The 26,898-nt window shown below is 43.8% G+C and overlaps 1 protein-coding gene across 1 annotated transcript in view; it reads right to left on the bottom strand.

Moving 5' to 3' along the window:
• Positions 1-26,641, bottom strand: part of GABRA5 (gamma-aminobutyric acid (GABA) A receptor, alpha 5) — a 55,998-nt gene extending 29,357 nt beyond the window's left edge. Inside the window, exons 1-4 of the mRNA XM_010580476.1 lie at positions 26,175-26,641; positions 18,137-18,258; positions 16,216-16,283; positions 15,882-16,102 (exon numbers count right to left, since the gene is read on the bottom strand). Coding sequence (XP_010578778.1) covers positions 15,882-16,102; positions 16,216-16,283; positions 18,137-18,258; positions 26,175-26,260 — 497 coding nt within the window. The 5' untranslated portion in view covers positions 26,261-26,641. The remainder of the gene's footprint in view (positions 1-15,881; positions 16,103-16,215; positions 16,284-18,136; positions 18,259-26,174) is intronic.
• Between the last annotated feature and the right edge of the window lie 257 nt (positions 26,642-26,898).

Here is a 26,898-nt window from a genome sequence, read left to right on the forward strand (position 1 = left end):
CAAAAATCCGCAAAGAAATCCACAACACCCTACTACCAGAATGCAAAAGTACCCTTTCCTATCACAACAGCCGCACGTAGCCATACTCCCCAGCTATATGTACTCGCCGCTTCATATTAGCACACCAAAGTGAGTATTCTTGCTACAACTTCTATCCAAAGCAATCGTAAAGGGTAACAATCTGTCCGCGTGCAGATGGCACAGCATTCAGCCAGTCCAATTCAATACAACACAATGATGCCTTGCCGGGGCACTCCAGCTACATGGACAATAAATTGGGGGAAACAGCTCCACTCTCTGCCAATGCACAGAAATTCTGGAGCTTTACCAATAGCTGGAAATGGCAAAATAAGCACAGAGAAATGCAATAATATCGTTGGCTAGAGATCGTATCATGAAGATGAGCTGGGAAACAGAGAGGGAAAAAGGCAAACTGCAAACAGTAATAGAAAATTTAAAGATGATACACCATATAAAGCAAAATAAAAAAAAAATCCAGTTCAGAACAGAGATAATGTATCATTTGGTAAGGACAGACAGGAAGTCTACAATATAGAAAAGAAATTACTGAGGCCTGAGATACCTGGCCTTAGGCAAAACCGTTCTTGGACTTTATTTTTGTAAAAGAAATTTTAAAATCACTAAAATACAGAGTTGTCTGCAGTGGAGACTGCCCTTGGGCACCAAAGCCAGCAAAGCCACAGTCACTGAGAGTGCTACATGGATGAATTTAACAAGCTGGTTCTAGTAGCATCCTGCCCAGAACTTGCATCTTTTTCATAAAAATCACTCTTATGTGTACTTGAAAGCAAGGCTGCTGTACCTCCAATGTATTGTTATATTTTCTGTACTAAGTACTGCAAGTTTAATTTTCTTGATAAATTCAGAAACCTTGCTCCAAGTACGGTAAGAAAGCTGGTGTGTTTTACTGCAATCCATCTCCTGTCTCTTTGTCTACCAACAGTTCAAGTATGTTGTTTCAAAGGCTGCAGCCTGACATTTTAATACACGTACCTGTCATCTGCAAACATCAACAGAGAGGATCTCTATAGCCATCTTAGCAAGACAGCAGCTGTGGAATCAGGAAGTGAAAGAAGATTCAATGCAGAATTATGAATAAGACCTTCTGCTTCATCTGATTGTCCTATGAATTGTATCCTGCTGCCTGCATCTCTGGAAATAACCCTTGTGTGTAATGAGGAAGGCTGTAGACATTCCTCAACTGTAAATGTGGAAGTGAAGATGAGATGCAGAGACTGTGACCTAGCAGAATTTAATTAAGTCCCTCCAGAAATTATTTTTGCCTGTCTTAAATGAAAGGATAGCACATAAGGCTGGAGGGCACCTGGCTGCCACTACCTGTCTCAGAAGTTGCAAAGACCCTGGTGGTGCCAGGGTTACTCCTGTGCCCCCTCTGAATTCCTCATCCAGCAAAAGGTGGCATATCCCTTAAAATGATGGTGCCTGGTGCAGTCTTCTGGGTCTAGCCCAGGGGTAGGGAGAACCAAGTTAAGCGTCTGCAAATGTCTTGGGTACAGCCTGTCCTTCCATTAACATGAATTCTTCGGATGAAGAAGTTCCTTTTGCTCGTTATCAATGATATCTGGATGCTTCTTTCCTTTCCCTATGCCTCCATCCTAGGGCCACTCCTAGTCTGGCCATCTTGAACAAATGAACTAGCTATACCTATTTGTTACATACTATTCTTAAAAAGTATGTAGTTGAGCCTCTTAGGTAATTTTAAAATGCTCAGTGAACACTCTCCTAGCTACCTCTTACAAAGTGTGCATTACCCGAGGTTTGTGAAGCATCTTGCAATGGGCAACGCAACAGAAAACTTGACTGTGGGTTCTGATACACCACATAAATGTCACCACCCTGAATTTCTGCAGAGCACTCTGTGCCCGACAGGAGCTGTTCTTCATTACTGTGTGAGGACCTGAAAAACAGAGTCACTAAATTGACTCCTGGTTCAAAGAGACTGGATTTTCTACTGCATACAGAAGAAAAAGCAGCACAGCAGCCATCTCTTACACTCTGGGGGCTGGAAGCATGGGTCACTGCATACAGATTTGCTCCTAGGTACAGAGTACAAACTATATGTTCAGATCCTAGCTCCACGAGTCACGAAGAAATTGGTATCTGGGTCTGCTCCTTCAAATATCACATGGGGTGATATTTGCACACTTTGGCTTTTAACGTTGTGTTAAAGCTTAGATACCCTTTGCATACCCTAGTTTACACAGCTGATTATAACAAAATTACTCCCAGTTTGCATCTGTTGACAGAAGAGAAAGGAGGCCTTGGCATGCATATATGAAACAGCCTTTGCCTAATCCTTTTAATATGGTCACTCCAGAATGATCTTGCTGTGCTCACTCCAGCACAGTTATCTGAGCTACAGACAGTGTCCAAACGAGGAATTTTCTGTCACAGCACAACCACTGCTCAAACTGCAGTTCTTTCCAACAGAAGCATGTAAAAGCTTCCCTCCTCCACCATCATTCTGTCTTAATAAAAGCCCTATGGGATTAGTTTCACTCAAACAGAGTTTTTGACAAGATTATAAGTGGCTGTTAAAGGCCCTTTACAATGGGAGGATGAAACTCTGATTTTATTGAAGCTAATGGTAAAATTCTCCCTGACTTCAATGGGGCAGGTATTCACACAAAATATCTAACAAACCCTGGTTACAGCTGCTGACTTATTATTAACGACAAAATTTCACTTTCATAATGCCCCAAATGTAAATCGACCAGCAAAACGCTACAGCATACCGTAACCATCTAAAAAAAAAAGTTAGGTCTACAAATTATTTCACTGATCGTCCATAATTGTACATTAAAATTTCATCAGAGCTTCACTATGTATAGCCTTTACTTTAAGAACGTAAAGTGATTACTGATGTTCTGTTTCAACAAAATATAGACACATAAGTGAATACCCAGCTAAGAAAAGCACAATTCAAGCAGCAAGTCTTCTTCATTCCAGAAAAGTCACCTTCAACCATTTCCACTGGAGAATTAAGTAAGATGATGCTTTTAAGAGGCCGTCGCTTTTTAACAGGTGGGGGGAGAAGGAGGTGTTAAAGTCAAGGATGTGGCAAAGAAATCAGTGTTGGTATTTGGGAGCCAGACATCCACAGCAAGTGTGCTTCAAGAAGAGCACAAGGCACTCGGTCCCACAAGAACCTGTTTTAGGGTGCTGCAGGGACCTCCTCGCTGTTCCCGTTGATTTCCCTCAATGCAAGGAGCATCTGCTCCTGCTCGTGGGAAAAAAAGCTGGGAGACCAAGCAAAGCTATCCTCTCTCTGCTACCCTGGAAGTGCAGAAAACACTTTCTGGAGTATTATCTGCAGCTGCCAGGCAGGAGGTAAGGGCAGTCACCTGCCCGGGGAGCCAACAGACAGCCACAGCAACTTGCTTTTTCTTATCAGCTACTAGCTTTAGGATGGAAGCAAATTAAGATAGAGAGCTTTAGAAGGAGAGGGGAGCAGAAAGGCAGAGTCACCAGTGGTTGTTGGGAGAAGTTAACTCAAGGTAAGTGTTGAATAACAAGAGTTAGTGATGAAGGGGACACAAGGAAAGTTTTGTTGGCTTTGAGGTATTGGACCCAGAGAGATATGAAGCTCTTCTGCCTGTTTGCCCAAATCCCCAAACCAGCTCCATCTTCTTAGTTGTTTATTTCTGTGCACTGCCCTTGCTCCTGATTAAAGGGAGCATTTTAATGCTGTGCTTTGGCCCTACCTGTGCTGGCAACCAGTACCCGCTGTGGGGCTCGGGCCAGAACGGGCACAGAAGAGCCAAAGTGCCCTTCCCAGCACGAGGCCAGCCATCACCATTTTCCTCACAAAAAGGCAAAATGCTTGCTTGAAACTCATCTCAAACCTACCTCAACATCTCCCCAACATGCCAAAAAAAAGTTAAGTGGATCCAGCCTTACCCAAGCCATACCCCATTCCAAGGGGCTGGCTGGCTCCCTGCAAAGGGAGACTTCGGGGTCGGGTCAGACCCTTCTCAGGAGCCAACTCCAGGAGAAGCTTCCCTGGGTATCTGCTCCGACAGGACCTCAGCAGAACAATTTGAGTGGCATCTCCAGTACGCACTCTTGCACACTCATGCGGATAAGAGAATAACGGAGAGTTGCTGGTTTGGTTTGTTTTTTTTCAAACTGTGAACACATTGTCAGGTTTGTGAAATTACTCATTTAGCCTTCACTCAGCACACAACTATTGACCCGTTCTCCCACTGTGATGTCTTGGGAACACTTCTATAACCAAACTATTATTCCTTTCAAAGGGTTTTAAAGCAAGACTTGTTTCAGGCCCCAACACAGTAAGCGTGTAGTCCAGGGAACCGATGTCTCCCTGTGTTCCTTAAGTAATGCAACGTGTGCTGATATGAACATACACATACACACACAGACATATATATAGATAGATAGATAGATAGATAGATATGTAAAGACCTTTCTTGGTTCTGAAGCACTTCCCATACAGTCCTAACAAACCCTGTTGATGGTGGCTATAGTGGGTTACCTAACACAGCACAGAAGTGTTAGCATGTGGATACATGTTCAGTCACGGTATTGATGGCTTAAGTCTCACCCTGAAACCTGTCCCTGGCTGGGTGACTGTCTGCAGCCTGGCTGAGGGGAGAGAAGAGATTATTCTCGGTAACTCAAACACTGCCTTGCTCAAGAATCTCCATCACTGTGTTGGATAAGAGGCCAAAATACAGACTCAAGGCCTTGTTCTGCACCTCTGCATGGGATGTGGAAGTAGTTCACTGCTGCTTACTTATAATGCCAGTTGTACACTTGTTTCCTTGGGATCCACCACACAAAATGAACACGGAATAGAAATTAAAGCTAGTAGCTGGAGTGAGATGGTCTGCAGAAATTTCTGTGTTAGCCCATTGTTCCTTCATAACCACTCTGCCAAGAATACTACCCTTTCCCAAATTTCCTGTGATGCTGAGATGTGTTATCTTTATATGACACTGAAATGTGCTTCGAAAATGCCACAGGGAAGGGGCTATGGAAGACTAAGAGCTCCAGTTACTGATGTTTTTGTGAGCTGTGAATACATAATTCAGATGCATGGTGTACTTGACAGCAAAACTCTCATTTTAAGCAAACCAAATCCTTAGCATAGCTTATGTTGAAGTGAGAAAACAAGACTTTAACTGCCTAGATTAACTGTGCTGAAGAGTAGGTTATCCTGAGCTGATCTGAGGTGGACAGGATTGATCTCAAAAGCTGCACCACCACAGGAATGACCTCTCTGCATTTGGAGTACCTTGGCATACCCAGAGCACACTCTTAGATGGGGGCAGAAGGGATGTTCAGCCTCTAGACAGGAAGAACTGAGAAAGGCAATGAAATAACCAATAGCACACTTAAACTATCTGATCTTTGATAGGGATTTGGGGGGCTACAGAAAGAATCACATTACCAGATCCTGGAAGAAGTTTATAGTAAATACCTTTCATTCTACAGTATTTCCTTTATATGGATAAAAGCAATGGATGGAGCACTGAGTTTATGCTTATTCGTATTTGCCATGCAAGGTGTCTAATGAAGTCCATGAGCAAGGTAAAACTTGCTGGAAGAAGCTTTATTTTTTATCAGGCTAACTGGTGCAGTAAAAAAACCAAGCTTTTTGGCAGTCAACTCCTTCTTTAGGTTCTCTGCCTACAAACCTCACTTTCCTAAAGAAACTTTAGACGCATACGGCTATGCAGCTATGAATGCTATAGCACAATATCGCACCCATCTGCTTGACAGTTTTACTTAATAACCTCTCCAAGGTTTCCTTCCTTGCTGGCCCCAACTCTTCTTGACACCCCCCACGAGGAAGGCCTTCAAATCTCTCCTCTGCAGTAGCTTCTATTTTTACTGAATTCTTCAATTAAAAAACAAAAATCTAACTAGTACTGGCAATACTAAGAAGCTGATGCAGTTGTTGATGCAGTTAAAATGAGAAACAACATCTCAACCAGTCCATACATCATTATGCCATGTCACACATTTCCCCGAGTCTGACATGCTGCATGTTTTGACTATGATTTCCCCATCAGCATGGCCCTGTAGTGGCATGTTCAACTACACGCTAACTGCAATAAATACAATTGTTCTTGCAGTGCTGTGTAAGACTGAACTGTGGGCTTCTCTTTGGCTCTCAAGAGAGGTCCATTCCAGCTACTGGCAGACCCAGCCGGTGAAGGCAATGCCCAGTGCCACCCGACCGCACAGGGGGTTATCTAACCCTTGCTTTCAGTGGGAGAAAACCCAAGTACACGAGGAAGAAGGGAGCACAGAAAACTCTGGCAGGCACCCTAGGCGATGGAGGCTAAGGACTGTGATGGACACAGCACAGTGCACCAGGTCTCCAGTTTTGATACCACCCATTAGATGATTTGATCAGTGCAGGTTTTCTGACTGGCCAGAGGGGCTTTTGTTCCTCTGTTTCTGGCTGTCAGTATGGCACCCATTCCCCCCTCCTTGGATGAGGGTCACCTGGCTGCAAAGCCATTCTATTCCTTCCTCCCAGTTCACACAACCCTTATATTTGTATGGACAGGCACAAAACCACATGCAGTATTTCCTATAGAGAAAAATGAGCTGGATTTAGAAGGTAATCAGGGGCGGGGGGGACCAGATGGGCAGTACCAGGCCATTTGGGCTCTCTTATGTCTAGACGGGGATGCACAAACATGGGAGGGTAGGTAGGAGGGATTATGATCTGGAAACCGTAAATACAGAGCTGAAATCCTTGGTTATTTTCCACAGTTCAGACAGACTATCTAGAGCTCCAAAACATCACACCACAGTCTCCTCTCAGCAACTCGCATTTAATCACAGCCTCTTCTTATTCACCTCACATTTCTATGTCCACCTCCCAGGTCACCTCTCATCAAGATCTCCTGCCTTTTGTGTAACTTCAATGCTCCTCCACACCTCTGTGTGAAAGGGGCATGCATCAAGCAATTGACGATATGCTCTTTCACAGGAAAACGTGTGCACATGCCTATTTGTATTTACCCCTGTTGGTACACGGAGGAGGTTGTTTAGCCATCCAAGCAGGACATTATTATCTGGGTTTTTTGCCTTGCTTCTGAAATGCTACATGCTCCTGATCAATACAGCCACAAAGCGCCAGGTAAAGGGGCAGGCTGTGGGTGCTCGCTGCTCCAGGGAAAGAGCCCTTTGATCCCTCAGCTGTTTCACACTGTGAAGTCATTAAACAGGCCTCAATTTACCATCTGTTTGCCATTTATACCACCACCAGCGCTAGCATCTGCTACAGCGTAAGCACCTGTTTGCTACAGTGCAACCTGAGAGAAGGAAGGGCTGAATCTCCTAGTGACATTTGACTGTCCCCATGCTAAACCATGTTCAACAATGTACTTGGCTCCGTCTCTCCACCCAGACTTCCCCAGGACAAAGATGCAGTTATGCAGCTGGATGGGAGCTCCCGGTTCCTATCAAGATCAGTGGGGTACTATTTCCCCCAGGGCAGGCACCCCTGTGCCCTTGTGTGCAAAGAGGGACGACAGAGCTGTGCCTACACCTCAGTGACAGGTCAGCTCCGTGACACCTTCAGAAGAGACAGAAAAGCAAAAGCAGGTGGAAAGGGTGAGATATGTATTCTACCACTGGACTGAGCAAGCCTAGAGATAGTGGTTAGAGTTTAATTGATGCTGAAATCAGTCTGCATAACTGATGTTTTTAAGATGCATGGTTAATGGCAGAAACATAGTAGGTATTTATTATTTTGACAAAGGAGGTTTTGCTAATTTTCCTTATCTTTCAGCTGAATTTCCAAGTCAAAACACAGTACTGTTTTTACACGGACAGGGCACATGAGTGCATTAGTCACTGAAGAGATGACTGTGGAGCAATGAGACAACCTTATGAAGTCTGACCGAGCCATTAAAATAATCCCAGGTTTTATCATCCCTTCTGGTCCCAAAGTTTCCTGGCCCAAATTCCTGACAGAAGTATGCAAGGGGAAGGCCAGCCTTGCTTGCAGAAATTCTTCCTAGGCTTTTATACTGTATATAGTGCATATAACAGACACAACCTCTGGATTTTAGCTAGAGCCTGGTGAAGACGACTTGCTTCATCATTTAGAGCAACCAGATAGAAATAACAGTTTGGAATTTTTTGAGGGATAGGAACATGACTGTAAGATACAGATTTGTGTATGTGGTTTCAGGAAATTTAAATTTAACAGTAGAAAATGGAGTAAGTCAGGCTAAACATCAATATAAGATAAACTAACATAATCCCTCTTAAAAAGTAACTGAGGTCTCCAAAGGCAACGTCTTAAGACTTCTACAGAACAGACCAAACAAAAGACTAGAAACAGGCACTGCCAACGGACTACTTATTTAAATGAAAACCCATGTGCATTTTTTTCATTTGCAACATCACACCAAGGCATGTTCCTGTAGAAAGGCTGAAGAAGCCAAGTAGAAAGGAATGGAATGAGACAATGAAGACTATTCCTACCCATGCCCATTGCACAAGTTTACTCAGCTATATATGTTGGTATTTCGGTCTGATGAAGCCTTCAGGGAAGGGCACATTACCAAGAGCTTCCTACGGGGTAACTGTGGTATAACACAATCCAGGATTAATTTCTCACTCCACCATAATACGTTCATCTGATCAGACATTTCTGAAGCATCTTAGAGGAGGCCCTTCCTGTCTTCTTTTCTGAAGTGGCTTGGAGCCACTCTCCAGCCTCCCTAAGCCCTTTATTCCTCACACACATGCTTTTCCTTCCTGACTACTTCAGATATCTATATCCCAACCTGCAGTACCTTCTAGTTATTCCTGAGTGACCAACATCAGTACCAAGTATCCTGCTCCCCAAAACCCTTCTACCCTCACTTCTTGCAAAACCCTATCTCACCTAAGCCCTCAAATGCATCTTCCTGATCCTCCACTCCTGACTCAGCCACAGGTACCCGGCACCCCCCAGCAGCTAGCTGGCCTCTGGCATCCCTTGCTAGACACCCCTTTCCTCACCAACATCCTATGGGCTCCTCCCTTCACCTAAACAAGCAAAGGCAGGATTGCAATTTATTGGGGTTTCTTGAGCTCCTCCTAAGGTGCACTATATTCCTTCCTACACCCACCTAGACAAAAGTGGGGGACTGAACCCAATTTAAGTGCGCTCACATGTGCTACACTTGCACAACCTTGAGCTTTACGTTGCATGGAGAGGAAACTGTGTAAGTCCTCCTCAGCACAGCTACAGGACCCGCTGCTGGCCAGAACATCCCATAGCTTTAGGCAGCTGGCACACTACCAATCTCCAGGCTACAGGAGGATGGGGGTGGGAAACACCAATGGAAATAAGAAAGTAGGATGGGACTCGTGACTAAACATAGACCTCAGTAGTAACAGTAGTTACCCTATGCTCCTTTTTCTGCCACTGTGAAAAAACCAGGAACCCCCAAAAGTGTGAGTGGAGAGAAATAAGCATATTTCATACTAAAGTAGATATCTGAAATAATGCAGACAACTAACTCCTTAAGAACGTCTCTCCCCTGCACTAGGAGCAATTCTGAGCCAAGAGGCTCAGCTGCAGCCGTGAATGTTACAGATGAGTAAAATTAACTGAGGTGAATCCCACCCATCCTGCCCAGTGCTCTCCACCACAGCGTATTTTAGATTGCTCATTGGCAGTCTGATATTTCAGCACAAACATAAATGTACTTCAGGGGACAGTATTTCCGATTAGGCAGATGAAGTTTTTAATTTCAGTTTAAGTGAAATGACTAGGGAGTTCACTCTAATGTTATCCTCCCCTGGCAATAAAAAAAGGTAGCATAGCCATAACAATTCTTAGGCATCTACCAGGTACTTCTGAAGTCCCCAGCTGCAGCAGCTGGGACCTGTCTGCAGATTTGGGCAAAGACAGAGTCACCAACGCAGCTGTGATTTCCTGGGGGTGCTTGGGAGGTACCTATCAGGGCAGTGCTTCCCTCCAGTTTCTCTTCAGTCACCCCATCCCCTCCATGCACACCTGGGACTTGAGGTCAGCCCTCCTGGTTCATCCTTATAAAGCGGGGGAAGCACAAGGGAATTTGGCAGAAATTGTACCAGCTAACCCCAAGGGAAAGTTGGGTCTGCTTCCGTGCTTAGCACAGACCTGGAACTAAAGTTGAACCTTTTGTAACCCCTCAAATTCTAGTCAAGCATCTCCCTCATCCAAGGATGGGCTGGTTCTGGTTTGGGTTTGGTCTTTTAATCAATTCTGCCCTTGCTGTGCAAGTTCCTTTCTCTGTAATAGAGATCTCTGCAGGGCTCTGCCCACTTTTCTTACCAGCAGAATAGGCTATTGTCATGCACTCTGCATAGGGACTATATTTGGGCAGGTCATAATTGCCCATTTTGAATGTGTTACACCACAGCCTCCTCTGATGCCTTTCTCTTCCTGTGGGTAACTCCAGTCACGAATTTTTCAAAACAACAAATCTTGGTTTCTTGAAGGACAACTTTTGAGAAATGGGCCAATGTGCAGTCAAAGCAGGGAGACGGGAACCGATAGATAGGTTTGGTGTTAAAACAAGACTCCTGCTGCTATCCTCAGGGAAGGGCCCTTCACTTCATATATCCCTATTTTCTCTCACTCTGTCAAAATCTGAATTGATGAAAAGCAGATGAGAGTCCTTGCCACCATGGCAGTTTTTCATCACTCTGCAAGATTCAGCCCAATGTGAAGAAATTTTTTTTTTTCTTCCAGCTTCAGGCAGTTTGAAGCTTGAGTATGAAAGAAAGGGCAGCAAGTCTAACATGGGGAAAGGACATGCGTATTTGTATGGCTTGATAGCTCCTAATTAGCTTGATAATATTTATACAATGCCCAAAAGCATTGACAGATCCCTTTCTGTAAATATAAATGGATGCATAAATGAAATCTTCCCTTTGAAATAAGAACAACGTATTCAAATTGAACAGAAATGTTCCCATCTGGACAGCTGGCTGATTGAAAACTAAGGGTTCATTTTAAAGTGTAGATTTGCTGGTTACTCCTCGCTCAGGGCCATGCAAGCAAACCTGCATCTGGGAAATGCCGACTTCTGGCAAAGTCAGCACTTGAGAACCCACACATTTTTCATGGAGTAATTTTCATAGAATCACAGAATGGGTTGGGTTGGAAGGGACCTTAAAGATGACCTAGTTCCAGCCCCCCTGCCATGGGCAGGGACACCTCCCACTAGACCAGGTTGCTCAAAGCCCCATCCAACCTGGCCTTGAACACTGTCAGGGATGGGGCATCCACAGCCTCTCTGGGCAACCTGCTCCAGTGCCTCACCACCCTCACAGTGAAGAATTTCTTCCTTATATCTAATCGAAATCCACCCTCTTTCAGTTTAAAGCCATCACCCCTTGTCCTAATTTTCCCTTAAAAACACCAAGCAAAGGAAACCTGACCTTCCTAATGGAAATCTTGAAAGCAGCACTGTATTTTTCAGTCACCACGTTTTATAATCAATAGCTCTACAGCATAAAATGGTTAGCTTGCTAATCAAGCGCTTCATAGAAGAGCAGATTTTGTGCTAACATGCATCCAGGCCGTGTACACTTGCACATACAATTTTGACTCTCAGTGCTAATGTAAGAAACAATATTTTCAGCCTAGATAAGCCTGTATATTCGCTACAGAAGAGCAAGCAGCGTGTTTATGCTGCCATCAAGTGGATAGCCATCCTACCCAGTGTTGAATTTCAAATATCTTTCAGGAGCGGTAAAGATAACTGTATTTCAGGGCTGTACTAAAAATTTTGGAGTTTTTTAATACCTTACTGACAAATGTTTGCAGTCTCCAGCTGATAAATTATGCATTTGCAGATTAAGGGGACAGATTAAACTGTAAACACTCTTGGGATTGCTGGCAACCTTCAGTCTTCATAATAACATGGGAAAAATCTGTTTGTACGCTCTTCAGATAGGTGACCATGGCATATTTAAAATCTCAAATTGGATCAGATGCCGGGCAGTCCTAGTAGTAGCAAAAGGGGTTTGGGGTCCTTTCAAAATGACAGTGAGAATGGGCCTCTAAGGAGCCTAGCACTTGGGATGACAGCAAAAGATTTTTAATATCTACAAGCTGATAAAAAATCATAAAAAAATGCCTAGGAGCTGCTGGCGAAAAGTTAATTTATGGTCCAAAAATTTAGCTCTAGTGAGCATGCTCTACTTCATAGGATTTCTGGCTTCTTCGCAGCTTTTTTTCTGGCATTCTACAGTAAAGTTTATCAAAGCTTCTGCCTTTATAGCCAATTCCCACTGAGTGAAAAAATGCAGCTCAGTGAGACATGTTGGTTCCCTTCTTAGCCTGAAAATGTTGCTTAAATCACTGTCTCCATTTTTCAGAACAGTTTCATGGAGTAAATGAATTTTATGCTTTTTACAACTTTTATTTCTCAGATAAGATAAACTAAATATGTTTTAAGCTTTTAAAGAGAAAGAATCAAATTTTTGCCTGCATTTACAAAGCTATTTTCTATACAGATTAATGAAATATGAAGCTTATTTGCTAGTGCTTTTTTACCACAGTGCTCTTACTAAAAATAAATAAATAAATAAAATCATTAAAAGTGTAGATACGAACAATACTCCCCTCTAGGGGCAGAAACAGAATTTGCAACATTCAATTCAGCAGTGTATTTGATAAATATAATAAATAAAATAAAACAAATAGGGCCTACCAAATCAAAGACAACCAGAATTATTAAGTCGTTCCCTGCAGAGAATCCTGCTGCTTATGAAATCTGTCTAAAGAGCATGTTGTGTTACTGTATTCATGCAGAAGTGTTTTAATACTACATGTATACAGAAGCCCATTTATCAGATATCCCTAGCAACATATATCCCATCAAGTTCTAACCTAGACAACAAATCATCAAATGCAATATGCAAAAAAATACATTTTCCGTTATAAGTAAACACATGTATCATGAAAACATATGTACTGACAAGTGCTAAAGCCAGAAGTTTGCTCAGCTGATCATATTTGGTATATTTGGAAGTCAAATAAGATGGAAGGTCAGCATCAGCTCGGCTGCTTTCCTCCTCTTCGTTCAAGCAGCCAGATGCAAGGTTGCAAAAGCAATTCAGCATCTCCGTCAATGACAGAGGGTCCAATCCTCCCCGCACGGATCACTCCTACGTACAGTCTGGGAAGCTCGCAATTCCTCCTTGGAAACGAGGGGAATGCAGAGCTAACAGAGGGTTGTCTCCACATCCCCAGATCCTGAGAACTGAGTAAGCCTGATGGGAGCTACAGGAGATGGGGCTCAAGCCCCGGCTAAGACCCAGTACCTTCAACCAGTGCACCACCGCCGAGACAAGCAGCTCTCCCCTCAAAAAGCCCAGCACTGCCAATCTTCTCACGGAAAGCCATGCTAGGCAGAGCTGCTGAGATGCTACCTTTGTCAGGACGTGCAAAGGCAGCTGTGGGGGCTGGCTGCACGTCACAGCCACCTCTGCACAGGTTGGGATGGGATCCTCAAGCCACCTTGCGGCAGAGCATTGCTCATGCTGCTGAAATGGCCATCACGGAAAAACTGCTGTCCCTAAAGTAGCACAGCTCCTTACACATTACAAAAGCAGTCTCCTGACTTGTGTTTAAACAGAATAGCATAGACACTCCTTTATTTTTAAAGTTATTACTTGCAATAGTGGAAGGCAAGCTATTTAAAAAGCTTTGCACTCCATTTCTTATCACATACACCATGGTTAGTGGGAATTTATTTCCACACACATGCACACCCACACACAATACTCTACCAAAAAAAAAAAGTTATGTTCCATGTTTTTTAGGTTACAAAAGCATTCTGTGTCAGTCTGTAGCCTACAAAAACATCAATCCCAAAGAGCTTTCCCTCCCATCGAAACCAGGAGAAACGGGATTGAGTGGGATGATGAGAAAGTCTGAGTCAAACCCAGATTTTTCTCCAGCTGCATATGCTGAGCAGGGCACTGTCTTTTCCTTAATATACCTATAGCCTGTGACATGTAATGTGACAGTATTCTGCCAGGGTCACAGGAGAGGCAGAGTAACTCAGATTCAGTGGCGACCTCACCCAGGTCTCGCTCACCCAGGTCCTGCTGCTCTGCCTCAGGTGGCTCAGCTCATTGCCTCACGAATCAGCGCTTCACCGCATTTCTTTAACACTGCAAAACCCAGCGCTGGCACAAAAATAGCATGCCAGCTGCAAATCTGCCACAAAACGTAATGTTTTGCTCCAGGCTGACTGCGAGCCTGATCTGGACTTTACTTACACAAGTAATTTAAACAGGTAATTGGGAATTGCCTCTGCAGCAGTCTCTGGAGCGGTACTAGTGCAGTCCTAGCAGCGGTGAGACTGATTTTAAGGCCAGCGTTACAAATATTTTTGTGAAAATAAGTTTCTCTCATAGTTATTCTGACATTTATTTAAATGTGTATGTGTATCCTCACATTGTTTCAGTTTATTATTGTGGAGATCACTAACTTGGGGCTAGTAAGAACAGCAACACCCATAGTAGAAGAGAAAATGAGGGGTTTTTTCCCTTCTTTTAAACATGACCTCTATCATGTCTAAGCCTTTTTAGTGCCAGTGCAGTTACAACTGTGATGGTCTAAAGCTGCAAGGACTTACATAAGGACACCTTACTTCTCCTACATCTCTTTTCCTTTCAGAAGAAGGGATTTAAGACTAGGGCCATAATAAATAAATAAATAGAACAAGTCAAAAACACCTGAAGTAAAATCTGGGAAGCTGCAGGTGCCTGCCTACGAAAGCATAATCCCCTTGAGCCCCAATGAGTCTTAACCACCGCGCGCTGGGAGCGAGCTCGGGGCTCGCCCTCCCAGTATGCGGCACTGGGTGGCTGCTGGCTCTGCTCAGCTCCCCCCTCTCTTCTTTGGGGGCTGCCTGCTGAAAACACGGGCATCTCAGCACCTCACTTCAGGCTCCCAAGCGCTTTGCTGGGTCTCAGGCACCACTCTGGGCTCATATGTGAAAAGCTTAGAATAACACTTTCTTGCTTGGTAGGTTTTTCCTTTCATCTCTTTTCCAAGTGTTGTCCGTATGACTACGCTGTTGGAGAAAACCCTGTTGAAGATAGATGGCAGTCTTAATTACTGCAGGCTAATTACCTTTAATGAGCAAATTGCCGTACACCAATGTGGGATTTGGTCTGAGAAGAATTTCAGACAATCCTCCAACATCAACGATATTATATCTTCTATCTAGGTTATGCAATGATGAAGCTTGACAGTATCCTCTAATCAGATGAGGAGCGTGACCCTGAAGATCTGAGACACCAATTTGCTTCTCTGCCAATATAATGTGCCAGTTTTATTTTCAGGAAAGTACTTGCTAAAGCAGCTTCACAGTGCTGCTAGCTTATTTCATTTATCCCTATGATGATTTGCCTTTTAGCATTGTTAGTGAAATAAAAGAAAAAAAAATAATAAAAGCTCCCAGGGTTCAAGATGCACTGCCCCAGAACAAGATCTCAGTTTCTGGCCTTGGAGACAGTTCTCCTGCAATCAGCACTGCAGCTGCAAATACAAACAGTGAGAGAGAACAGATCTTCATAAAGAAGCTGGATTGAATCATCAAATCTGTTGAGAATATGCCTTCCATTTAATCAAAGGAAATATTTAAGCACAAGCAGTATTCAGAAGCTACAAATTAATTGGTACTTGTAGGCAGCGATTATGTTCTCCATTTTTCTTGATATTCACATAAATATGTGTGAAAGATTGGTTCCCGGCTCTGCTAGGAGTGGGGGAAGTGATGTTCCCCACAAGTATTTGCAGAGCTAGCTGGGAATCAGCATCAGAAGGAATCGATCCCGGTTATTACCTCATGGTATACAGCAGAGTGCCGTCATCCTCCAGGCGCAGAAGTTTGTTTGGGGTTGTCATGTTGTGAGCAATAGACTTCTTGCCATTGTGGAAAAAAGTGTCCGGGGTCCAAATCTTGCTGGCAAGCAGGTTGTTAAGAGGGAGGCGTTGCATAGGTCCTTTGAATCGCAGCCTTTCATCTTTCCAGCTTTGTCGGAAAAAAACGTCAATCGTGTATTCCTGGCACAAAGAAACAGTCGAGGTATTGCAGGATCTGAATAGAAGCGATGGTTCCAAAAATTACTTTAGTGAAGTAAATATAATGGAGTTGGCAGCCACATGCTCGAACTTACCATTTCTGTGTCTGACACAGGACCAAAACTGGTAACATAGATGTCTGTTTTCACCTGAGTTATTCTCTCTGTAATAAATATAGGCTCTGCATTAGTAATTGCTTTAAGATGCAAATATGTGCTTGTGATGCATTTATCAATTAACAATTTTTGAATCACTCAAAAATCCCCAAAAGCCTGAAATTAAGAAGATGTTTGAGGAGGAATTTCATCCGTGATCAAATGCAGTTGTTGACCTTTGGGAGCCCAGGCTCTCTTCTTATAAGCAGTGGAAAGAAACAGGCCCTCCAAGGATGCAATTCCTCTGACCGACAGGTTTTGATCATAGATCACAGAATCACGGAATGGTTTGGGTTGGAAGGGACCTTAAAGATGACCTAGTTCCAGCCCCCCTGCCATGGGCAGGGACACCTCCCACTAGACCAGGTTGCTCAAAGCCCCATCCAACCTGGCCTTGAACACTGCCAGGGATGGGGCATCCACAGCCTCTCTGGGCAACCTGCTCCAGTGCCTCACCACCCTCACAGGGAAGAATTTCTTCCTTATACCTAATCGAAATCCACCCTCTTTCAGTTTAAAGCCGTTACCCCTTGTCCTATCACTACAGGCCCTTGTAAAGAAAAGTCCCTCCCCATCTTTCCTGCAGGCCCCCCCTTTAGGTACTGGAAGGCTGCTATAAGGTCTCCTTGGAGCCTTCTCTTCTGCAGGCTAAACAACCCCAACTCTCTCAGCCTTTCTTCACAGGAGAGGTGCTCCAGCCCCCTGATCATCTTCATGGCCCTCCTCTGGACCCGCTCAAGCAGGTCCATGTCTTTCTCATGCTCAGGGCCCCAGAGCTGAACGCAGTACTCACAAGAGTAGAGTAGAGGGACAGAATCCCCTCCCTCAACCTGCTGGCCACACTTCTTTTGATGCAGCCCAGGAGGCGATTGGCTTTCTGGCTGTAAGCACACATTGCTGGCACACATTCCGTACCTACTATAGGATGAGATGAAGTGTATCTTGGAAGGACATATTCCCCTCCACTGGCTTGGGTGATCTGCCCAATTTCAGACATCTATATTATAGATGTCCAAAGTTAGGTGAAATTAATTCTACCCTCAAGACTCTAAGTCCTTCTGGCATCTTTTCAAATCCAGGACTAATTTAATTTAAGGGCAGAAATTTCAGAAGTTTGTTACATAAGATAGGAGCATCGAGCCCTATTTTCAAGCATCTCTGTGTAAAGTGAGAGAAGAAGGAGAGAAAGGGATGAAAGCAATGTGTTGGTCTCACAAGACGAAGGGGTGGGGGTAGCCAGATAAAAAAGGGCCAGGAAGAAACATAACAGATGGTTTACACATGGGTAGAAGATGAGAGAAATCTGGGGGATTTCTGGAGCTGAAGGAGGGCTCAACAAGGTTAGGATGGCAAGCAACTATTCACATGTTGTGGTTTTAAAATAGCTGCTGTAGAGGTTATCAAAATGACGTATCAATACAGATTTGCTGTAGCTGTCTAAAAGCGGATGGCTTGGGGATCTGTTTTTAACAGAGATTTTTGTCACCAGCGTAATTTTATACATGCTGACCAGTGAAGGAACCTTGCAGCAACCTACTAGCACCCTGTCTCACTCACCTTAGGGAGTACCAGAATGAAAAAAAAACCAGACTGTATTCAATTACAGAAAAAATGCATCACACAAGCTCTCCTAACCCAACCTCAAATGACCTCAATGACTGAAAGAAGACGACTTTCAGTGGCCTTTGTATTGTGCCCCGTTTGCCAGGAGACAAATCTACTTTCTGGGCTTCGTTTAGCTAATGAAACACAACTCCTTCGTCAAGGCCCATGCCGAGAGCAGGGACCCATTTGGGAGGGCATCATGTAGGCGATGGTCCTGCATAGTGGGGGTCCGGCCACAGCAAATGAGTTATCCTACCTCCCAGTCCCGGGCGCAGTCGGTTGTCGTAGCCGTCCAGCAGACCATCCAAGATCCTGGTGAATATAGTGATGTTATCATTGGCGTCCTCTTTTCCCGATGCTGTTGGCGTTTGCGAGAAGCTGTTTTATGCAAACGGAAAGAAACACATCAAAAGGTGTGCTGGCCTCAAGGGGCTTCAGTCTCAAGCGAACTTTGCAACGGAGCCTCCAAGCCTCTGCCCCCTCCTGCCGCTCCAGCTGAGAGGCACAGGGAGCTGCAGCGGTTTCACCACTGCTATAAGCAATCATAAATAGCTCTCCCTGGAGGAGGAGGACCCAAGGAAGGACCCATGCCATGGAGGTACAGCCTTGGGGTGCTGGACTGGGGACATCCGAGCCCACTGACCCTCTTGCCATAATAGACAGGGAGATCCCAGTCCCCTGCGCTGCCCTGCCCCACTTCAGCTCCACCATTTCCCCAGCACTGGCAAGTTGCCGTCCCCTGCAGGGAGCAAGGTCAGCTCCCAGGGCCAGCAAAAGCCATTACTGGTTTTTCCCCAGATTAGCTCTCCAGTCTTTGGGAACTGCACCAGCTGGCAGGGGAGCAGAACAGGTTTGCCTGGGGACACTCCTTCAAGTCTGCCTCAATGTACTCTTTAATCCTTACATGCCAAACAGCTGCCAATTTCCACAGTTTCTGTAATTTTTTGCGAGAACAAAGAATGAACTCTAACCTTATTTGAGGATAAGGAACTCCCATTGCATTCAGAAATCCCACCCGAGATCACTGGGGTATCTGAAAAAACATGCTGCAGTACAGAAAAAACAGTTCTTCATTCCTCCTCTCTCTTTTGCATAAATTAGTCCTCCCTTGTAGTATGCAAATAACAGCAATGTGTAGTGGGCCTCATTCTATATCATTTGGGCCAGATCTGGTTTTATTCTGAACTCTTTTTTATTTCATCATTTAATCCATGGCTCAGACCTAGGAAGCTGCTCACAGCTCACAAACTGTAACAGCTCTAAGTCCATTTGATTTTCATTTAATGATGCTTAGGAGAATCCCCTGCCTACTAATGCCTTTGCATACCTAAAGAACAGACACATAAGTTTATCCATAAGCATGCTTCACCTGCAGCAAGCAATGAGCACCTCTTAAGACAGCAAGTTTGCTCACATTCAGTGCTTACTCAAGTTTCAGTCTCTGCTGAAATTGCCAACAAATGCTCCAGCTGCGACAGGGCCCATGGCCCCACTAGGAACCATACCTTGCCTCATGCACCCTGCCAGCAGACAGGAATCACTTACACTCCAACAACCTGAACTCGATGTGAGCCAGTCACTCAGAGATAATAAAATTTAAAAAATCCATGTTTATTTACTACCAGTCCCCAGGGAAATAAATCAGTAAATAGAGAACCTCAAAGCATCCCTCTGAACAGCTTGCCTTGCAGAATGCTAGTAACATATGCTTTAGGCTTACCTAACAGAACAGGATTTATACAAAGAAAGACAAGGGACCTCAACCTGGTTTTACGCTAGTGGGACCTTGCTGACACCCACGTAATGGGTCTGGAAGTTTTAGTGACTTGAGCCCTGGCTCAGGATGAGCTGCTGGCCCCTCACAGACATGGGAACCCCCAGTCCTGCGCCTGTTCCCCTTACAGCTTGTGTGCTTCTGCGGGAAAAACAACGGATTGCAAAGCCTCTCAGGAAAGGGTAGCGCGGCTGGGCGGTGGGAGCACAGGTCCAATTCCCAGGAATGCCGAAGCACACACAAACGCCTGGCCGAGGAGGCTCCTCGCGTTCTGAGTGCCATCAGCACTGCCACGACCCTCAACTAGCTCAACACCGGCGAGCCCAGGGCCACCACGGAGCTCCCCTTCGCTGCAGGCGGAGGCATAGCCGCAAATCTCGCCCATTTTCAGGCCATCCCATCTCTCTGTGGTCAGAAGACCAAATTAATTAATTGCTGTGACCACAGCCTCTAGAGAGTAACTGAGGCAGACAACGTCGCGGACATGTTTGACTGTAATGAGAGACAGTTAATCCAGCAGATGCAACTGATTACAGAAACATTAGACATCCTTGCATGCTGGACCATTCAAGACAAAAGACTGCATACTTTTTTGTCAATCGTAATCAAATATTCACCATGTAAAGGTGAATATTTACAAGCAGCAGCCTAACAAATACAAACAGGAGACAGAAGTTACAGAGGTTCTTCATATGCAGCAACCATAACTAATGCTTTGGTAAAATCCTGGAACACTATTTTAAACTTTTCTCATTTATTTTAGCTTCCTTTTTTCATAAGAAAGAGATATGCATCATGCTGTCTGCCTGCTTCACCATATCAATGTAGGAACCCGTTTTCATCTTCCAATGCATCTGACAAAGAAGCAGAGAGATCAAACTTCATTTCATTCCTACAAGTTTCATGAGAAGCAGTGACTAGACAAGGGGAGAGCGGTCTAAATTAGTGCCTCATTAAGTAAAAATGTGAGGTCAGCAGTCATCTATTCCCTTTGGCTCACTGACTGGGCCAGTCAGCATGCATGTAGTTCAGAAACAGCCTCAGCAAAACCAGCCCACCTCCTCTCTGCTAATTAAGAGATATGGAGGAGACTTGCAGGGTGATTAGGAAAGATCCTGGGAGAAAAGGACCACAGAGGTAAAATGCAGATGTTGCAATGGGAGATGGGAACAAGGGATGCCAAATACAGAGCTGGGATTATTGCAAAGGTACGGTGCTGGGGGCACAGGACACAAAGCTTCACTAGTTTCTCTGCCCTTGAAAAAGCTTGTTATTTTTAGTGCTTATGGCTGAATTCAAAGCCAACTGAACTCAGATGGAAGACTTCCATTGAACTATTTTTGTGGGGATGGGACAAAATATACTTAGTTCTCATAACTGCTCATCTGAACCTAACAAGAGTAATTGATGCTGCTTCCTTCCATCTCAGCTATGTACATCTTTCACAACAATAGTATACACACCTCAAATACTGAAATACTTTTATATCTCCACAAGAAAAGCTAATTAAGAGATGAAAAAGATAGAGAAACAACTAGGGTGAAGACTCATAAAAAGTCTGCACTTCATCTGCAAAACTGCAATCCAATTTAGATTTGGCAGGTCGCTTCACCCGAAAAAGGCAGCATCTGATACTGAATTTTGGCAAAATGTCAGTATTATGTGAAGTTACATTTGTAGATGGATCACTGTTTGCCATTAATGCAAATGTTACTTTTTCTTTCACAGAAAAGTTAGCATTTAATTTCTATTTTTGAGATTGCTGGTGAAATACACATTTTGGAGTGAGTGCTGAGGTTGTCTTTATGACATAAGACCTTTAAACCATACTTGCAAAGTTACACGCATATATTAGATACTATAGCTCTATGAATAGAGAGCAAACAGGTGAGATCCTAAATAAATTATTTCCACACAGCTGAAGATTAGGTTTTATCAACATATTAGTAGGTAAGCACATTCTTGCCTTTCTGCAACCAAAAATGTTTTTGTAGCAGACAAAGAACCTTAGGAAAATGCTAAGAAAATTCAAAGATAATTACATTTAAAGCTCATTATTGAGCATAAACTAAACCAACCAGGAATACTTCTCATCGCATTTATTTAATATTGCAATTTCAGGGTGACTGAAAAAATCAGAAGCCACAGAAGAGACCCATCTGTGTAAAATGTAATAACTCTCTGAGGATGATCAGCTACCTCTTCTGATGAGTTCACAGTTTACCATTTTAAACATCACTGCCTTTTTTGCCATCTAGTCAAAATCATGACAGGTACTATTCATATGTTAGTTGTAATAAGAGGAAAACATATGGTAGATATGTCATGATTTTCCCAAAACTTTGGGGGGGATAGGGGGAGGTAAGAGACACTGGAAAAATAACTGAAGAGTATTTTGCTATTGAAAGTTGTATTTTTTTTTCTCTCTCTCTCTTAGGAGTAGAGTTTCCAATAACTTGCTTTAATAGGATTGGAATTATACCAGAACTTCAGCCAAATTAACAGTTTGTGGAAAAGACAGTGGAGAACGCACTTGCACACTTTTGGATACTACCAGCTGGCCAGGCATCAAAGGAAAAAGATTTACTTTTCTAAGTTAGCTTCTTGCCATCCCTTTCTTACAGATTCTTAAAAATCTAAAAATGCTGATATTTTGTGAATTTGTGCAATGAAGATTCAGTTCTTTCACATCAGATTAGGATAGAGGATTGACTAAAATGATGAAACTTTAATGGTCTTTACAGATACTTAAAGAATAATTTCATTCTTTTATTTAGCAAGAGCAGTATTTTACTCCCTTCTGGGAACGAGCAATTTGCGAGCAGTGCAACGAAAGCCTGTTCTTCAAAGGGCGACGTCTTATCGTCCTCACCCCCTTGCACCTTAACGCCCCTCTCAATATCCCAAATTTCTCCCAGGGTCATTAAACACCTCCCAGTAGTCTCAGCTCCCAGGTCACTGACCTGCAGCTTCACTAGGAGGCAACGCGTGCCACGGCTGGTCCTGCACCAAGCACGTGCTGGATGGCCTGCAGGTACGCACCTGCTATCCGGCCAGCTGGCAGGACAAGCGAAACAGAGATGCTGAAGCTGTAGCTTTCTGTTCAGTAGAGGGATTGACTGATGTCTGTCTGCCTCCTCCAAGCAGTTCTAGGTACCCGCTTAGTTTTCCAATTATTAAAATTGTCTAATGAGTTCAAAAAGCTATCTGGAGACATGGAGAAGGAAAGGAAAACAGGATAAAAAAAAATAAAGACAAGCACGACTGCGTAAGGATATGATAATTCTTACAAAATTGGTCTTAAAAATATGAGGAAGAACTCCCTAACATCTGCAAATACTTGGAAAGGGATAACCCAGCAGAACCAACTGCTTAGGGTTGCAGAGACTAACTTGAAATAACAGCCTGAAGGAGAGGTATGTTTAGCCTAAATAGCAGGATTATGGTCTTAGAGATAAGGGCTGTGAGCGAGTGGAAAAGTATGTGAAACTACAGACACACCACGGACTGAATTCTTACAGTGTACAGAGAAGTCTTGTGTTGGCTACATTTAATTGGGATCTTCTGTTTTCTGTGTTTCTACTATTATAAATATTATTAGCAGATGGCAACTAAACTGCGGGTACACCAACAACATCCGTCCCTGTCAGTTTTGGCTCTCGGACACATTTCTGAAATTGCACGTCCAAAACGCAAATGCACAGGGACTGTGCGTCACCAGCATGTCCCCAGAGATGTGCCCATGGACAGTCTGGGGCTTGCAAAAAACACCAAACCATCAGGATGCAGTAAGGTTGGCTGGCATGGGGCCAACCACATGCTATCTCGTCTTGGGGAGACCTCGGTGCAGGCAGTCACCCATGGGGCCAACCCTCGCAGGGCTGCCGCTACGTGGGCTCCCCAAGGGCCCACGAGGAGTCAGACCCTGGTCTCAGCTGAAAACACTTGTCGCGGTTGTATTTGACTTTTATTATTAGCGTTTACTTTCAAGACAATTGCGAACTATCTTGATATGCTTCAGTAAAATACCTTAACTCGTTAGAGCATTATACAACTCAAGGCTGAATGCAAGCAAGCTTGAAAAACCCTTGACTTGTGCTGGGCTGTTTCTGCAGAAGTAGACTCATAAAACTGTTACACCGACAACGGTGGGGGGCTTCACAGCCTCTTCTTTTTTCATCTATATCTTTGAATTTAATTCAGTGATTTTTCTTCAAATAACTTCTACCAACTATGTCTACAGTCCTTCCATACCACTTATTGATGTGGATAACTCTCAATAGTCATTCCACATTTATGTTAAACATTAACCACAGACTTTTGCTGAGATTTCTGAAGTAGCCTAGGAGACCGAGATACATAATTCCTGTTTATTTTACTAGGCATTGTGCATCAAAATTCCCCAAGGTGGCTTTGGTTATGTCAGCAAAAAACTGTATTTATGATTTAATATAAATACAGAATGACTATGGAGAATTGTAGACAAATCTCTGCCTTCATCTGTAAAGTCCTACTGTATTTTGCTTTTTAATTTGTGCTCGTTTGACCAATCACTTTTAGCTAGCACATTGCAAAATGCACTGCAATGTAACGGTGCAGTCCAAACATGGATGAAGCTAATGAAGAAGAACCTGGTAGCAACAGCAAGTTTTATCAGCATTAGATTCTTGCAGTTAATATACCAGCCTACATGTAAATTGTACCATTCCGTCCTGAAGAGTCAGTCCCAAAGCACTTAGCAAATTACACTCTGAAACTGCTTCTGCCTCTGAAACAGAAGCGCTGGAGCATCCTCTGTCTTTTGAGCAGGGTCAAAATTCAGCCCTAAGGCAGCGTGTGAATGGTGTGGTGAATTGGGGCTGCTTATCTCTGCAGGCCCAGACTAAAATTACTAGATCAGAAATGGGGGGCGGAGGGGGAGGTTACATGATGATCTCATTTTAGTGCACAGAAGCTTTTTGAGTAACTCGCAGAAAACAAGTGTCCTAGTTTCCCCTAACTGTCCTGTTCTGATTATCTGCCAGGTTACAGGTCACACTGATTCCTACCTGGGACTTAGATTCAGTATTTGCTTTGGAGTCAAAAGGGAGAATTAAACCCTCAGTTTTTTTGCAGCCATCTAACTATTCTTCTGTTAGAGGAGTAAGACAGTTAAAAGACCCCACACCAAACAGGTCATGCTCTACTACTGCAATGTGCTGCCTTCTGCAGGGATGATGGACAATCAGGAAGGACTTAAGATTATAGTCCTCAAGATTTTCTCAATGTGGTAATACGTTGTCTTGACATGGTTGCAATTTGACAAGTTTAAAACCAGTCCTGCACTATCTAAGCCCTCTTCGTTTCTGTCACAAAGTCCAGGGATTTTTGCCTTAGACCACAGCAAAAGCAGGATCAAGCTTTTCCAAGGTGAATAAATCAGCATGCAGCTCTTTGCGTCCTCGTAGTGTGCAGTCCTACAACCATACATATAAGCCACTGTGGTCACAGCCTTCCGCCTGCCTACACAGGACACACACTGGAGACCAGACTAAGTTTTGCTTACATCATAGACAGTCGTCACTCAAAGTTTGGTCCTTCTCCTAGTTCCAATCTGGAAAAAAATCACCTTGCTTGAAATCAGAAACTGATTTGCATCTCCATTTTGTATCTTCTTATAGCAAGGAATTGATGGGTGTGCTTGTGAATCAGCATGTTGGGAGGATTCATTTTTTTCTGGTGAAATCATAAATAATTGTTCTCCTCCACAAAAAAGAATCAACCTACGTTTCCAGAGCACTTGTGAAATGTTTTTTCTAGATTCCATTGCATAGCCCGATTTTGGAAAGTTCTTAAGATCTCTGGCTTTAGGAAAAAACATATAAATGGGGGGGGTTGTTTGGTTTGTTGTTTTTTTTTCTAAGAGCTACAGTAGGAGTAGTTCTTCAATACAGTTTTCAGAATATCACCGTCAGGAAAGCATCCAAAGCAAAACGAAGGAAACAGGATTCCTTGTTGTGTGCTTTAGGGAAACACAATTTCTAATTATTCCAGCAAGTTTCAAACTCAGCCATCGTTCCGAGCAGTCATGATCTTAGCTTACTCACTAGGAAAGCCTGTACCAGCTAGCAGCATGCACCAAATCCTGCTGTTGCAGCTTTGCACTACTGCCTATAGCCTGCACCCACCAGGTGAGAGGGAAGGTGCAAGCCCCGCTCATCGAAGCCACGGCGGCAGGGAGCACCGCAGCCCCGGGCTGTGCTATGCCAGGGCAGAGCACTCAGCAGCCGTAGGCCTGGTCTGAGCTCCCTGTGCCCCCCAAGCCCTCCCGCAACAGCATTTAATGGGCATAAAGAACCGATCCAAGACAGTAAATTTAAGCAGGAAAGCAAATCTCGCTCCCTTCCCCCTGACACCAGCACGTTAAGATGAAATGCAAAGCCCGCTTGTTTTGTTCGGCTGTTCCGCACCACATGGAGCCAAGGTTTTTCATTTCCTTAAAAGAAACACAGCAAAAATTCAAATGCAATCGGCAACTCACCCGAAGTGGCTGGCTAAACTCATGGAAACGCAGAAGAGGAAGAAGTTTTTGATCATGATAAAGTCAGAGACCATCCCATTGTCCATTCCAGAGGAGAGGTGGAACGCAGGTGGTTGCTTTGGTAAAGGTACAGCTGCTTACTTTGTTCTTACGCTGCAACAATACAACAAAAAGATAAATCATTACACAGACAAACAGCAGGATAGCCGAGTTCAGCTAACACCGCATCTTTGGCTATCTCTGTTTTTCACAAACTTATCTAGGCTTATGTAAACATCAGCTGTTTATGTAAAATTGTATATCTTCAAGGACATGTTTTACCTTCTGCTGACAGCAAACTGCAAAACAGGAAAAATTCTTAGTGGCCCATTTTCCCTTATATTCGTCCATGATATAAGTAACTAAAGAAACAGTCACCATTTTCCAAATGCCAATTTCAACCCTTTACCTATTTCCACAACTTCCACATGCCTGCAAACCCAGGGCTGTGTGCAGCCTCCGCATCCCTTCCTTCCATCGCAATTTTTTCCCATTAAATACCCAGCTTCCTTTTCCAAAATCCCAGTTGAAATGCCAAGAAACACCTACTGCTTCTTGGAATTCACACTGCTGATGCACAGCTTAGCAAAAAGAGGGTGGGATTGGGGGGGGGGGTGTCTAAAAAGTGACCTTCCTTGCAAAGGCACATAAACCTCACGCTAGCACGAAGAATGACAGTAAAATA

The sequence above is a fragment of the Haliaeetus leucocephalus genome, unplaced genomic scaffold (assembly GCF_000737465.1).
Source record: "Haliaeetus leucocephalus isolate CR32 unplaced genomic scaffold, Haliaeetus_leucocephalus-4.0 Scaffold712, whole genome shotgun sequence".
Lineage (NCBI taxonomy): Eukaryota > Metazoa > Chordata > Aves > Accipitriformes > Accipitridae > Haliaeetus > Haliaeetus leucocephalus.